Source organism: Dermacentor albipictus, chromosome 9 (genome assembly GCF_038994185.2).
Source record: "Dermacentor albipictus isolate Rhodes 1998 colony chromosome 9, USDA_Dalb.pri_finalv2, whole genome shotgun sequence".
NCBI classification, from domain to species: domain Eukaryota; kingdom Metazoa; phylum Arthropoda; class Arachnida; order Ixodida; family Ixodidae; genus Dermacentor; species Dermacentor albipictus.
In genome coordinates, this window is record NC_091829.1 from 38,187,115 (window position 1) to 38,201,897 (window position 14,783).

A 14,783-nucleotide genomic window follows, 5' to 3' on the forward strand; every position below is an offset into this window, starting at 1 on the left:
TGCGACAATGGAAACGCAATATGCCGGTGCCACAACGTCGCCACGCCGCCATACACGCCACGCTGCTGCTGATGGCGATGGCGGCTGATTACTTCATCCGCCCATTGTTGCAAGACTTCCGTAGTTTTTCCGCCAATGTCCGGTATATAAGTCGAGGGTCGACTTTTCGCGATTGTTTTTTGAAAAAAAGTTCGACCTATATCCGGGTTTTTACGGTATATACAGTTAAACCTCAATATAAGGAAGTAGGTAAAATCGGCAATTTGCATCGTTACATAGAAATTTTGTTGTACTGAAATTTGACCTTTTATGCAAGTAAGTACAATCGCCGATTGATTTTTCTTGCACGCAAAGGGGCCGCAGAATTTTCCAAATTATCGGGCAATCGCAAAAAGCAAGTTTGAATGAGGAAACGATTCATGTTGAAATGAATTTGGGGAACGGCGATGAATGATACGGTGTCATGCCACGTCGACAATATCTTCACATTGGTGGTACAAATTAAGTGAAGCCAGCCACCCTTTCGCGTACGCTCCGCCACCGTGGCTGATAGCATTGCCCACACTGGGACGACTTGAATGCTTCGTCTGCTTCTCACTCCAACGAGTCACCGAAACTCGAAATTATGCAGACTCCAATACTAAACGCATGAGAAGACGGCTTACATGATGTCTCAGCACGCACTCTTTCCACATGCAGTAATTTGTGTCTAAAGCAGCGCGCACAGCTGCGTGTGCACTTAGCTACGCTTAGTCATGTGCAGCCACAGCCAAGCGGCAGAAATGCGGGCACGCCAACTTGCCCCCCCCCCGACCCTCACGGGCTCTTGATTGCGTTACTGCGAGCTCACTCCCCTCCCCCTCTTTCCCTATGCTTGTGCAGGAAGGTGGCACTCATGAAGCCACCATCTTTCTTCCCTCGCACTCTTTCACTCTCACCTACATGATGCAGCTCCACTTGGGCAGTCGCTCTTGTCATGCCACGCGTGATTTGAGAGGTGCGTTTCCAAGAATCCGTTTGCAATTCAGTCATTTGGCCGTCTGTGTCCGCAGAAGTTTCCATTTATTGTCTCGGCATTCCTCTGCGGCGGAAGCGAAATTTCGTTATATTGAGGTTTTAATACATGGTGTTCTATGCACAAGAGGTTATGAAAAGTTAAATACATTGTTATATCGACAATTTTGTTATATTGAAGTTTGTTATGTTTAGGTTTAACTGTATAAGTATGATAATGTGCTGCAGCATCACTGGTACTGCCTCGTTACCTTGTGCACTACATTGCTATAATCTGGACAGTACATTATTATATTATTAACAGGTTGTAGCAGATCACATGCCACAGCTAATTTCGATGTCTAACAGTATTTTGTAAGTGGAACAGACTGTGTTCAAAGTTCTGTGGGTTTGTAAGGCATTGCTTGTGTTGTCTTGCAGGTTTCGACGACTGCGGCGAGTAACCACGCACTCATAGCACTTCAGAACTTCTTCAACCAGCAGATTTGCACTCAACAGGCCCTGGTAGGTGGCGTAGTGGTCATGCTTCCCTGGCTACTCTTTGAGATACTTACTGGTTTCCATTTGTAAGACAGGAGTAGGAGCACGGAACAGAGGGAATGGTGCACGATGACTGTGTGAGAACAGGGATCCTTGTTCTGCAAGAATATCATTCATGCTGCTCTGAGAGGGCGTATCAAAGTGGTTGACTTAAGTTTCCCTTTGCCTTTAATCGTCCATACATGATCTGCGGATGATTGGCTATTCCCATCATGCAGTGGTATGCAGTGCTTTCTGCTGCCTCTTTCTGGCTTTCCAGTGCAAGAAGGAAAGGGGGAGAGAGAAAGATAGTGGAAAAGTGAACCTCGCAAGAGTCGCATGAAGTCTTGCAAATGACAGTGAGTGTGTAGTAAGGAGCACTTTAGGTTATTTACTGAGCAGAAAGAAAGTGCACCTGCTAAGCCACTAAGTGAAGTCTATGATTCCTGTTTGACTGATGAAAGGTGTGAGTGCTCGCAAAAGCTTTTCTTAGGGCACTGACGAGTGCTCTTTCCTCAATGAAAGCTGGCATAGGAACCACTATGGAAACATTCTGTTTTTTGTTTATGTAGTTGTTTGACAGACAGTGCAAATAATCGTTCTTATGACTCTAAAGGTCACATATGAATAGTCGTGCATATGCACCTTTGTAAAAATTGACATTCTCTAAGTTGAGGAATGTAAATAGCTGTGTCATGATGACTTTCAACTGAGGTGTGCGAGGAACCCTGGAGACCATGGGTGCAATGCAGGCTATTAAGCCCTCTTTGAAGGGTGTTTTTTTTTTGTTGTTTTTTGTTTTGTTTTTTCAGCAACCAATTTGGCAGGTATAGGTAAACTTTTTCATGTGCTAGTGGAATATTGTGCAGAGCTCCCATTTTTGCAGGGCATATGATTTCAATGTGCAATGTGTTTCTTTTCAAGTTTTGCTGCAGTCTTCCAATATGCTTTGACTACCAGAGAATATCTCGTCATGTGCCTTCTTCATCTTCTTCCTCCTCCATGGAGACAACGTTCATCTCATTTCTCTATGTGATAAAGTGGCAAATGAACTCTCCATGGAACTTTTGCGCATGAGACTTTCCTAGCAGCTTCCCTCATTCATGGCTTTGCCTTTAAGCATGTTGCTGAATAATCTTGAGCTTTCACTCACATCTTGATTCATAACTCTGCTCATCACTCAACTGCCTCCACTTTTTGTGGTAGACACCTCTCCTGGTCCATCGCACCTTCATTCTTCACGACATGATCGATCTATTCCTCATAGCTCGACCTAACTCCTCGTCTTTCTTCTTTCTTCGCTCGGACCTCTTTGATCTTTTGTGCATGTAAAGCGGCCTGAATAGTGCCTTACACAGAACACCTTTTCGTATATGTGTGTTGCATTTCATGCCGTTTTGCAACTGGAGAGAATGTTCATCCATCTTCTCAGCGTTCCATCTCATGGCAGTTGGCCTTTGCAGCTGAGTGGCATAAATCTGATCTGAAAGAAGCAGCTTTAAAAGGAGCGTGTCACGCCCACAGCCCCATGCTGTGTTGATGCAGGGCCAGATGGCGCTTGGCCTGCCGGCGCCCCCGTCCGAGGCCGGCCAATACGAGGGCCAGCAGCCCGGCTCGGCAGCCTCGAGCAGCAGCAGTGGCAGCGGGGAGGAGAAGGCCAAGCAGGCGGCGGAAGACGGCGGCTCGCCCGAGGAGCGCCACAAGCGCAAGGGCGAGCCCGTCTACCAGCCCCAGTGTCCACTTAATTATTCCACCATGGATAATTCTAGTAAGCACCCCAGCTGGGCCTTTGAGGCAGGCGCCTGCCAGCAGCAGCAGCGCCAGGGAACGTACCCACCCCAGCCACAGCAGCAGCAGCAACAGCAGCAGCAGCAGGTGCGTGCTTTGTGCATGCGTTGCATTGTTCAGCTACCCTGTAGAGTTGCAAACGTCTGTTGTCTCTTATTCTGTCTGTCTGTGTAGCTGCACATCTGCATGTGTCATGCCCCGAAAAGGCTTTGATGCCGTGTTCCAATACTTAGATCAGTATAAATTTTGCTTCCTCTGGAAGCTTTCTTTCCCGATCGATCCATATGACTTTTGTAAGTTCGGACTATGTCCAAATTTTTGTGTGTTGAACTGCCAATGACTGCCCGAGACAAGTGTATGCCACTGCTGGTCGGCTGAAAGCAGCATCTCTGGGGAACATTCTGGGCAGTTTAAGAATACAAATTGAGGAGGCTCGGATGCTATCTTCTGCTCCCATGATTGCATGCAGCATCAGCATTTAGACAGATACCGTTCAGGATCAACTGGACCAATAATTTATTATGCCGGCTGGCATGATGTAGAGACGGTCACTGTTGCGATGGCCATGGCACTTACACAACAGGCACCCGCCGCGATGGCTTAGCAGCTATGGTGTTGCGTTGCCTAGCACGAGGTCGCTGGGTCAAATCCCGGCCGCAGCAGCCACATTTTGATGGGGTGCGGAATGCAAAAACGCCCATGTCCCGTGGATTTGGGGCACGTTAAAGGTCCCCCTGGTTGTCAAAATTCATCTAGAGTCCTCCATTACGGCATGCCTCATAATCAAATCATGGTTTTGGCACGTAAAACCCCAGAATTCAGTTTGACTTACACAAGAGAAGTTTTTGAATGCATTTCCTGATGAGGCACATACTGTTTTTGTTTCTATAATTTCTTCCAAGTACAGTGAAACATAAACATAACGATATATATAACAAAGTAATTTTGTCTCACAGATGTGAGCGTGTAACTAATTTAGGATTATAATGAATGTCTGATACAAAAAAGGTGTTTCAATGTAACACGGTACTTCATTATTATGGAATTCGTCTGTGTTGTGTTCCTATTTACTTTTTTCCTGTTCATGCCTCGATTTGTTCGTCTGACATCTCCTAAACTGCTCCTGGCTTGTATTGAGCAACTGCCTTGCAAGCTTGCAATTTATTTGTCCCTTGTGCATTGGTGTGGTGCAGGTCGAGGCCAACAACGAAGCCATCAACATGTCGAGCGAGAGCCGCGACCAGCAGAGCCCCCCGGGGGCATCTTGCAGCTGGCAGTCGGCGTGGGCGGCGGGAGGACAGCAGTCTCAGGAGCAGTCGGGTCAACCCATCATGCAGCAGGGGTCCTCCTATGACAAGCAGGTGAGGCTTGCATAGCCTGCCAAGTCCAGCCGTACAGCGCACAGATTCTGTTGACTTTGCACAGCTGGTGAAAGTACGTACCTTGCTACATTTCTCGTGCACAAAGGCCATTATTAACCTAACCACATAGTACAAGGAAAGCCCATCAGTGTAGTTAAACCGGGTCAACACGTCATTGGGGAATTGTAATATTCGCTTACACCTAGACTGCCAGAAAATCCTATACTGCATTCTACACACAGCAGGCAGTTCAGTGAAGGCTTTTCTCATTGCTCGAATTTGCGAACTCAAACTGAAAAATAGTGTGTCGTTATGAAAGGAAGAAATATTCAATATAAAAAAATTTTGGTCATAGATTTATGCTTGTAAATATTGTGCAAGAAAACATGGTGCTGCGCATGTGCTCGAGAGTTTACTAGCCTTGAAAAACAAGAATGTTGCAAGGTACCAGTAATTTAGGTGCCTGGGAATTCAGACGAACAGTATGGGCTACTCTTAATAATGGGAACGCCAAATTAATATGCCAGCCTTCAGTCCTATATGAAGGCACAGAAAATATTCCCCCTTCCTCCCAATAGAATGTCTGTTAAACAGAATCAAGTACTTCTTTCCCTCTGAAGCTGACGAAGTTGTGAAGTTTTGTTATACTGAATATTGTGAGATATTCATTTTAATAGTGGACCTGTGTTTTATGGCAATCTTTTATTGCAGGGAATGTCTTCCTTTCTGATTTTCCTCCCCAATACAGAAGGGTCTTTCTAGGTTTTCAGCTAGGGGTGTTTTGCTCGTTATCGCCAGCTCATGAAAGTCAATCTGCTTGACAGACGAAAGCATGGAATCGTGAATCATGGAGCTCTCTCACTATCTTGTACATAGCGATCGTGCATGACGAACGCAGTGTTGCTGATGTTAAAGAGCAACACCTTTTTTATTCCTGGGCTCAGTGTTGTTTGCTACCTGTGAAATGTTCTGAAATCGGGAGCCCCCCCCTCCCATGTTCATCAACCCATCAACCCGCAATGTCTGCAGCCAGGCGTTCCACGCACTAGTTGCACGACACTTTTGTAAACGCCATGTAGACTTGTCACAGGTTGCTCAAGCCTACAAAAAGAGATCGATTTGCATCTATGTATGGCATTGGGAACCATAGCCCGCTACACAATGTGTCGCAGGAATGGCAGTCATGAACAATGTTGGTTCCATCCTTGTTCACTCACTATCGTTGGTGAGGCAGTTTGTCAGCTTTCCAAGTATTGTGTGGCTGCTGCAAATAGATCCGCGTCATTCGGCACCAAACCGTTACATTTAGTCGGTGACACCTGAAGGAGCAGCACCAATTAGGCCTCATGACTTGTGCAGGTCACACTGACAGCTATTAAACTGGTGTTCGGGTCCATGGGCAACCATACCACAGGGACATATACCAAGCTTGTTTACTGTATTTGCTCTTGCACAGAAAATTCCGAACTGAGTGAATGAGTGTATGAGCAAACGTATCCGACGCAATCTGTGCGGCTCTTGTGCTTTCTGAAATACATGCTACTTTTGTTGCGGTTTCCTCTGTCTGTGTAACATTATTGTTTACAGTCGCCGACCGTTTATTCGGACCTCATGGGGACTGCGGAAATGTCCGAAAAACCAGATTAAGAAAAAAAAATGAAATCCTTTATTTCCACGCACTTATTCGGGCTCGGCAGTAGGCTTGAAGAAATCGTGAGTGCCCCGTTGCACGCTGTTCCGTTTACGCGCGATCAGATAAGCCTGAATCTCGGAGAGGGTCGTACGGTCACTATAGGCGGCTGAAAGCACAGTCACTGCTTGTGCACGCTCCGCATGCGATGGCAGCGTAGCACATGGTGCATCATCTTCCGACTCGGAGTCATCGTCCGGCGGAGCAGCAGAAACCTTACGAATGATCTCGCCGTTGTCGAGTTCTGCGCATGTCAGTACAGCAGTGTCAGCACCTGTGAAACTGTCAAATGTGACGGTGTCCGGAATCGCAATGCAACCACTGTGCAGATCTCGGCAGAACATTTTCCGTGTCAGTAGGGAGCACATCAGAAGGCGACAAATCTTAGGCCTCCCGGCACCCGCTTGCCGGCATTCCCCAGCGCAGTCTGCGCGGGCACTGTCGGCGCCATTAGACACTTGACGTGATGTTTCCGTAGGCCGCGTTGGATCACCGAAACCTCGACACAGCACACAATGCAAACACCACCGTGCCGACACCAGTCGCACAAACGAAAAACGTGCTGCTCGCAGCGTCGTGCGCGAAAGAAACAAATCAGCCGCTGGATTGTCTTGACATGGCTTACTAAGCTGAAACTGGAACTGCTGTACGACCACTCTATCGAACCAGGCAGAAACGATGATGATGAGCGGGGATTTCCAGTAGCGCCACTTCGTGGGGCGGCAAGGAGGCTCCGTTCAAAACAAAAGTGACATTCAGCAAGTCGAACTATGTGCCGGTCAGAGTCTGTGCATGATGCCCTCGATCGAGTTGGCTCAAGGAGTGTCCGAAAAATTAGGCGAGGGGTTGCAAGGTGTCCGATCTTTCAGCAGTTGTTATACATTATGGTCTATGGGGAGAATGGCGGTGCCGCGAAGCAGACCGAATAATCGGGCATGTCCGAATTTTTGGAGTCCGGAAAATTGATCGGCGACTGTATATCAGTGCTGTTGACCAGTGTACCTTCTGTCAACAGACTACACACCGTGAGAAGGCTGCACACTTCAACGCACCGACCACACTAGGTCCTTTACCTAATATACCGATTATTTGAAAAATTCAATAGCAGATATTTGATTCAGGATATTCCATTTGTGAACTGACGAATTTGGAGGTTCACTATTCGATTCATTTTCGTATACAGTCGACTCTGATTACAACGGACCCTGATAATCAGACAAAAATATGTTCGTTTTATCCAAAGTTCGTAGTATCCGAAACACCTCACTTCCTAAACTGATGTGTAACAGCGATGTGTAACAACTTTTTTGCATAGAGCGAGTGACAAACATCTAAAGTAAGAAACAAACAAAAATAAGTTGCAGTATCACCCGAGAGGCAAAGCATCGATTGCGATAGCAAATGAGTAGACAGGTATGCGAAGTAAGCGTAGTAGTTTTATCGGCCATATAAAGTTGTAAACATTCGCATACTAACTAAATTAACAAGCATGGTGTCACGCAAGCACAAGTAAGCATGAACACATCTCGCTCGATGACCGCGGAAAGTTGCTGTCAAAAGGGAGTGAGGAAGCACGGTAGCAGAAGCGAGCGATTGACCTTCGTGCTGTCTCTCGCTTCAACACAAACTAAACGCCGAAAGCACAGCGCACATGAAGCTACCGGCACTGGGCGCCCTTTGTCCACATCGCAGATCGCTTTCAAGATATGGCGCCCGTACGGCCGCGCCATAAGCAGCAGCTGCCGGAGTAGACCCCCCACCCCATCTCTCTTGCCTCCGCCCCACCTTCCTCCCTCGTGCATGCAATATCGAGCCGTGATCGTCTACTGCCCCTTGCAAATCAGTTGTCAGCCCGTGTCGGCGTGGCAAAAGGCCATTTTATACACCCAACCATGAAAAAAATTGTCGCTAATTTCGTCCGCTGTAGCTGATAGTCCGCTGTAGCACGGCCCGATACAAGCGAACTTTGTGGCATTAATAAAATAGGTAGAGCAAAGTAAGGTTGAAATATGGTCCTTTGTGTCCGAAAGTCTGTTGTACACAGGTCCATTGTAACGAGCCTAGACTGTACTCGAAAAAACAAAATTAAATTATGGGGTTTAACATGCCAAAACCACTTTCTGATTATGAGGCACACTGTGGGGGACTCAGGAAATTTCGACCACCTGGGGTTCCTTAATGTGCACCTAAATCTCAGTACACGGATGTTTTCTAAACTGTATTAGAGTATTCTCGCGCACCCATAGTAATAATTGTTTCGCACCCATCATACTTGCCAAGTGTAATTCTTTTATGTAAAAAAAAATTTGTGGCAGAGTTTGTACAAGTCCGAAAATATGTGTCGGTACGTGTAAATGACATCTTGCTACTGTCTTGTTTGTCCAGGAATCCGATATGTCCCCATCAGACCGTAAGCGCAAGGTGCACCAGCTGATGCCGTCGCCCGAGCCGTCACCCGAGCATGGCTACATTGGCCAGCACTCGCAGGCGCTCGGTGGCCACTATGCCGACTCGTACTTCCGCTACAAGAAGATGAAGGTGGGCACTTAAGGCCCGCCCACCTCCCCCCCTCAAGCCCCGCGCCTCCTCTCTATCGCCCCCTCCAACAACGCCACCGGCCTCGGCACACCCGGCTGTGGCAAATGGCAGCTCTGCTGAGGAGTTCCATTTCGACCAGGAGACGACGAGCAAAATCTGAGCAACGCAAGTTAGTTTCGGTTCCGAATTTTATTTTATGATATTTTTCGGTTCCTGCGAGCATTGGTCCGATTTGCCTTGGGAAAGAAGAAAAACGAAGCAGCTTTAATCCAGGCTGTTCTCTGAGGGAACTTCCTTATCCTGTCTGTCGTTGAGACCCTGCCACTCTGTTCGCTTCTGCCTTAGTTGCTTGTCAATGGTGATGCATTGTCCAGATGGCAAGGCTTTCCACTCCGCGGCTGAGTTGTTGGTTTCTGTCTCGTCCACGCTTCTCTCATTTGCGTTCGTGCCCACACTTACGTTCCGTTTTTCAACATTAAGCTTGCCTTGTTGATACGCAGTAATCTTCTGATATTCACCGCGCACTTCGAGCACGCCTGTTGCCTCCGGCATTTCTCAGCAAGGCGGGAACTAGGGTGTGTTGGAGGGGGAACTGGGTTCGTAGCAGGGCAGGTCACGGTCCTAGCGGGTCTTGTGGTGGCGGGCAGGTCACCGGGAGGGGCGCGACGCACTGGTGTCGACGGAATTTGTTGTCGACGCCAATGACGACAGAACAAAGATGAAAACAATGCTCTTCCGCCTCCGGCTACCCCCCCTCCCCCTTTTTCTGCGAGCTCGCAGGCAACTCCCCATTTTCCTGCCGGAAGGAACTTTATATACACACATGCTAAAAACAAAAATGCATGGAGAGAGGCCACGCGCCGCAAGGCGCATTCAGCGTCATTGTAGTTGTCGCAAAGCATTTGCGTTGGAAAACTGACGCAACATGAGAAGAGACGTCATCGACGGGCGGATGCGCTTCCACCTGCCAGGCAGCATTTGCAGCCTGAAGGTAGCGATTTCCCATTTTTCGCAAAGAAAGCTTTGGGAGGGAAAGCGTGCCCTGTTGCCTAGCTTTTCCTGGCGTTCGTTGGGTGAGGTCTTGGGGGCTTTTGCTTTAATTGCTTGCCCCGAGAAGTCCCTCTCCCCCATTGCCCTTCTACGTCGCGTGGCTCTCTCACTTTAACCTGCTCCCGGCTCAGTGAAGCCCCGTCTCTGTCGACAACCCCTCAGTGTTATCTTAGTAGTGGCGAGCGCGTCACAATCTTGTGCGAGCGCCATAGAGGATTCTATTTATTTCTGTCGTCGAGGGGAGAGGGAGCTGGATTTAAACAAGAAATGAAAGGGTGAAGGTGGGACGAAGCGTGCAAAATGCACCGGCACGAGAGAACGTTGTGGAGAGCCTCCTTTTTCTGCAAAACTAGCCATCAAAGTGTTTTTTCTCACACGGAGAACAGGAGCGGCAGCGTTGGACGAACCTATGCAGATGACACTTCCAGAGGCAGTCCTGCCGTTTTCACGTCTTCTCTCTCTCGCTTTTCTTTTGGACTGTTAGGTTTCAGCGTGTCACATCGCCGAGGTACCGGGCGAAGACTGGCGCGTTGTCGTGCACACTCTTTTGTTCGTCGTATATAGAGCACCAACAGCGAGAGAGAGGGGGAATCGTTTTTGGAGTTTCCAGGTGAGGCGTTGTTGCAAAAACCTCTTTTTCCCTTGCGGACGCAACAGACCCCCGCTTTTCTGGCATTTTATGCACTGCTTTTTGCAGAAACCCTCAACATTGTAGCCTTGCAACCTGTAAGGAAGGAGAAATTGGCGGAGGTGATGCTCTCTCCTTTATTTTTTTTCTCTCTCTCACGCGCGCATGATGGTTCTGTTATTTTTTTTTCTTCGTACAAGAGTCGTAGCATAGAAGCATTTCGTCAGCGCGCGCATTTTTCCATTGGAGGGGTTGTTCCTCTCACCACCAAGAGCAGTTAGCGACACAAAAACAAGGCCGCAAAGCCAGGCCATTGCAGCGTATTTTGTCGGTGTTGTTGTTACTGTAGCTGGTCCCTTAACTGTCGTTTTTTGCATTTTGTTTGTTGTCTCACATAGAGGCTCTTGGATAACTGTTGCGTCCTTTCTTTACTGTTTTCGCAATTTCCAGGGGTCAACGTAGCAAGTTGTGCTCCTTTCTCATAAGCAACGTGTTTTCTCTTTTGCACCTCTTTCCCTTTCCTCACATTTGTAGAGACCCTAACTTTTGTTTGCGAGTTTATATTCTTCGTTAGTTTCTTTGTCATCGTGTTTTTTTTTTTTTTTTGTTCTTGTGGTGCGTACAAAAAGGGCGACGAGATAACGATGGATTGTGGTTCTGTTGCCGACGATTTACCGCGGCAGTGACAGTGGTTCCTTTATTTTCATGTTTTTGTGTTTGCTTGTGTGTGTGTGTCGTTTTTGCATCGTTTTGCCGCTGTGATGAGTTAACCGCGTGCGTGTGTGTGCAAGTGCTGTGTGCGTCTGCAGAGGCTCTGGTCACTACTCGTCTGTTGTTTGTAATGGAGCCCCGTATGTGTGTGTGTGTGCGTGTGTCAGCGTCGGAAGTAGTAGCTCTAGCAGGCAGACCGACAGGAAGGTGCGCGATGTAAGACACAGGATACCTCGCAGTGTGTCTGTTGTTCTGGGTTCTCACCCAGCCTCACCCCCTCCCACTCACTTGTTCTACTTTTTTTTTTTTCTTTGATCTTGTCTGACGCTGAATCTTCCAGTGTGCGTAGCATAGACCAAAATCAAATGTTTTTGAAATAATTTTTTTTTCACCCGTGCTTCCTATCTCTTGTCATTTCCCAAGTCGTGTGTGTGTCAGGTGCACTTCCTTACTTGATCATGGTCAGTCATTAGCAGTGGCACTGTGTTTTTAATATTGTTTTATGTGCCCTCTGTTACTTTTCTTTGCGTCCAGTGTCGCGAATGAAGCCTGGTGAATCATTACAGTGTGTTTTATCGTGTTCAGTGCTTTGATTTAAGTCTGCACATTCATACCTAGCGTTTTCTTTATTGTGGAAAGAAGAAGCCTTGGTCCTGAAAGCTGTTTTTCTCATTTTGTGTTGGCTGTTTTATCACATTTTCATTGTCGCAGTGCTCCTCGCTTCCTGTTTCTTCGTTTTGCTGTGTCTTGAGTTGCGCATGACAAGCAATGCATGCATTTGGTGCGTAATTAACCTGTAGCTATGCTGCTTTGGTTACCGTACTGTACATAATCCATTTATGCACCTCCTCCCCGGTTCGTTGTTCCTCGGGAACAGACAGCCGAGGGGGTGGGTCGTATCATCGAGACATGCTTTTTAGCAATGCCCATGTAATCTACGTTTCCTGCCTCGTCATCGACGCGGCCAAGTATTCCGTGTCTGGAAATAGGCAGCCCGCAGCAGTGTAGTAGCTCGCATAGCTCGTTTCACAATAACGGTTAGCACTGTATCTCTCTCTCTCGGCTCGTCTAGTAGCAGCACGCTTGTGGCTTTTTGGCGGATGACCTACCCCTCTTCCCCTACGAACCCTCCCTTTCCCTCGTGGTGTACATTTATGCTCTTGCTTTGTACATGCAGTAAGTACTTCCCTCCACCCCCACCCTTGTACTAACTGTTCAACGCTTGGTCCAATCAGGGTTTTTTAGTAGTGCCATACATGTGTAAAGTCGCACGCTACCAAGTATCGAGTTGCAGAAAAGTTCTTCATAAGTGCAGACGCATGTTGGTTGGTGTTTCACTCCCTCGCTAACATATTTACAGTGCCGTTGTTCCTTTCCGTGGCTTGTTAGGTACTTTCTTTTTCTTTTTCCGGTGCTCTCATATAACATGCAGTGTTGGAGTGCTGTGGTGGGCATCGATCTTCGAAACGAGCATACAAACTGCTTCAGTAACAAAATATTCTTCCAGAGGTGTGTTTATTGTTTTTCTTTGTAACTTTCTTACCTTTTCTCACCGCCGCTAGTCGTGTTTATCCCCCCTCCCCTTACCCTCCTCTGCTATTTGCAACGTATACTCATTTGTATCCATTCAGTGTATATAATTATCAGTCAATGTTACGTTTCAAGGAAATAAACAGTCCAGTACTCCCAAACTTGCGTCTCTCTTTTTCTTGCTCCCTGTGGTGCAGGCATTTTCTGTCCGTGTAACGTGAACTGTGGACTTGGTGCCTAACGTTGTATCTCTTTGTTAGGTTGATTACCGACACAAAAATTTTTTAGGCTCTTTTTTTTCTGTCTCCTTAATCAGTAGCTCTTGACCCAATAACCATGGGGAAAAGGCTTATTTGCTCCAGTGCGCAATGATTGTTTAATTCTATGCTCTTATTTTGCCACCAGTCTTGATTTCGAAACGCGTATGGCATAAGTAGCATGCTTGTAAACAGCAATGATCACGTGAGCATGCCATCCTGTGACAGCACGCTGGCACACACGGTCTACTATGGCATCTGCTTCTGTTTAGTCTGCGAGCTTGTGCGAAACCTGCGCAATACTACACCAACATAATGCTTTAGTGGACAGAAGTACACTACACAGTATGATCTCAGCATTGGAGAGTTTTAGCATGCCCACCAACTTCTTACCATGTGCAGTTTAGTGGATCACCAGAGGAGCGTCACAGGCACAACGCTGGTACTGACATTCCAGAGAGCATGGGATCACCAGAGAGGCGCATCACAGGCACAACGCTGGTACTGACATTTGGTGACGCAGTGTCTAACCAGAGAGCATACAACGTTAGTACTTCAACTCGCATATTATACCTAACTGCTGGTGCAAAGTGTTGGTAGCGACATAATTGTTAACCTGTACATTTACGAATTCCCTTCGAAGATGGCCCTGACGTGACAAAAAATAAGAATTTGAACACATTGTAGTGGGAAAAATTGTCCGAAGTTGTTGCCACCAGCTTTGCTACTGCGAGGCTTGGCTCCAGAAACCTCGTAGCCTAGAAGCAGGAAACAGTTTGCACGTATGCTTTGTCTGCACACACACATACGTACACTTTGAGATTAGTGCAAGATGCTCGATGCAAACTGCTAAAATGTCTTCTGAACTGCGAGACAAGCCAATGATGTTGCACATCACTGATATCGATCACCGAAACTTGTGATGTACTATTGTTTATTAATAGGACCTGCGCTGATGCACTTTCCGGTTCGTCACCTACACAAACTTCAAAATTAAATTCAAATGCATTCTAAGCTGCATTTCTATTGATACTTTACAGAGGATGTGCATGAGCTCGTAACAATAGAATCTACCAGATATTTCGAGTTAGGTTTTGTGTCGGTACCCCTTTAATGTTACTAACACATACAAAGAGGTTGAACTTAGCTATGAGGAACTCGTCATCTAGAAATGTATTAGCTAGTAGAAAATGAGTTTAACACAGTGAAGGCATCAAGGAGTACTGACACAAAATTTTGAAGTGGATATAATGTGCGATATCGATTTATGTGGTCGCACACACGTCATCTGCAAAATATCAGCTGCGAATATAGCTTAGAATAGATTTAAAATTTAAAGTATGTGCGCGCAGCCAACCGCAACACGCAGCACTTCATGAAATTGACGTCAAGGAAGGATTGTAAACAATGGAGAAAACGCTACGTCACGAATTTTCGTTGGCTGCTATGCTGCTTGCATTTGCTCTTTTTCTCAGTTGCTGCTTGTGGGATCCATGATGCTGCAACTGCAGAATTAAGCGGCAGTTTTTGCCGTGTTAAATACCGTGCAGGCCACGGTGTTCGAAGCCGATTTGTCGGTGTCTTACCATTGAACGTGACCGATGCGACGTCTTGAAGTTTGTCCTTGCTGTCGCTGGCCGCAATATCAGAGTCTGCTTTCTAGTGGGTCGAATCTAAAGTGATTCACCCCATCTAAT

At 46.9% G+C, this 14,783-nt stretch overlaps 1 protein-coding gene across 2 annotated transcripts in view; it reads left to right on the top strand.

Moving 5' to 3' along the window:
* The window catches only part of LOC135916539 (ribonucleoprotein PTB-binding 1-like), a 36,008-nt gene extending 23,018 nt beyond the window's left edge, over window positions 1–12,990 (top strand). Inside the window, exons 6-9 of one of the 2 annotated variants that reach the window (XM_065449958.2) lie at window positions 1,435–1,518; window positions 3,079–3,408; window positions 4,515–4,682; window positions 8,758–12,990. In XM_065449958.2, the coding sequence (XP_065306030.1) occupies window positions 1,435–1,518; window positions 3,079–3,408; window positions 4,515–4,682; window positions 8,758–8,922 (747 nt within the window). In that variant the 3' untranslated portion in view covers window positions 8,923–12,990. Of the gene's footprint in view, window positions 1–1,434; window positions 1,519–3,057; window positions 3,409–4,514; window positions 4,683–8,757 lie in introns of both variants that reach the window. The other variant, XM_065449957.2, reaches the window with a different exon arrangement.
* Window positions 12,991–14,783: the final 1,793 nt, after the last annotated feature.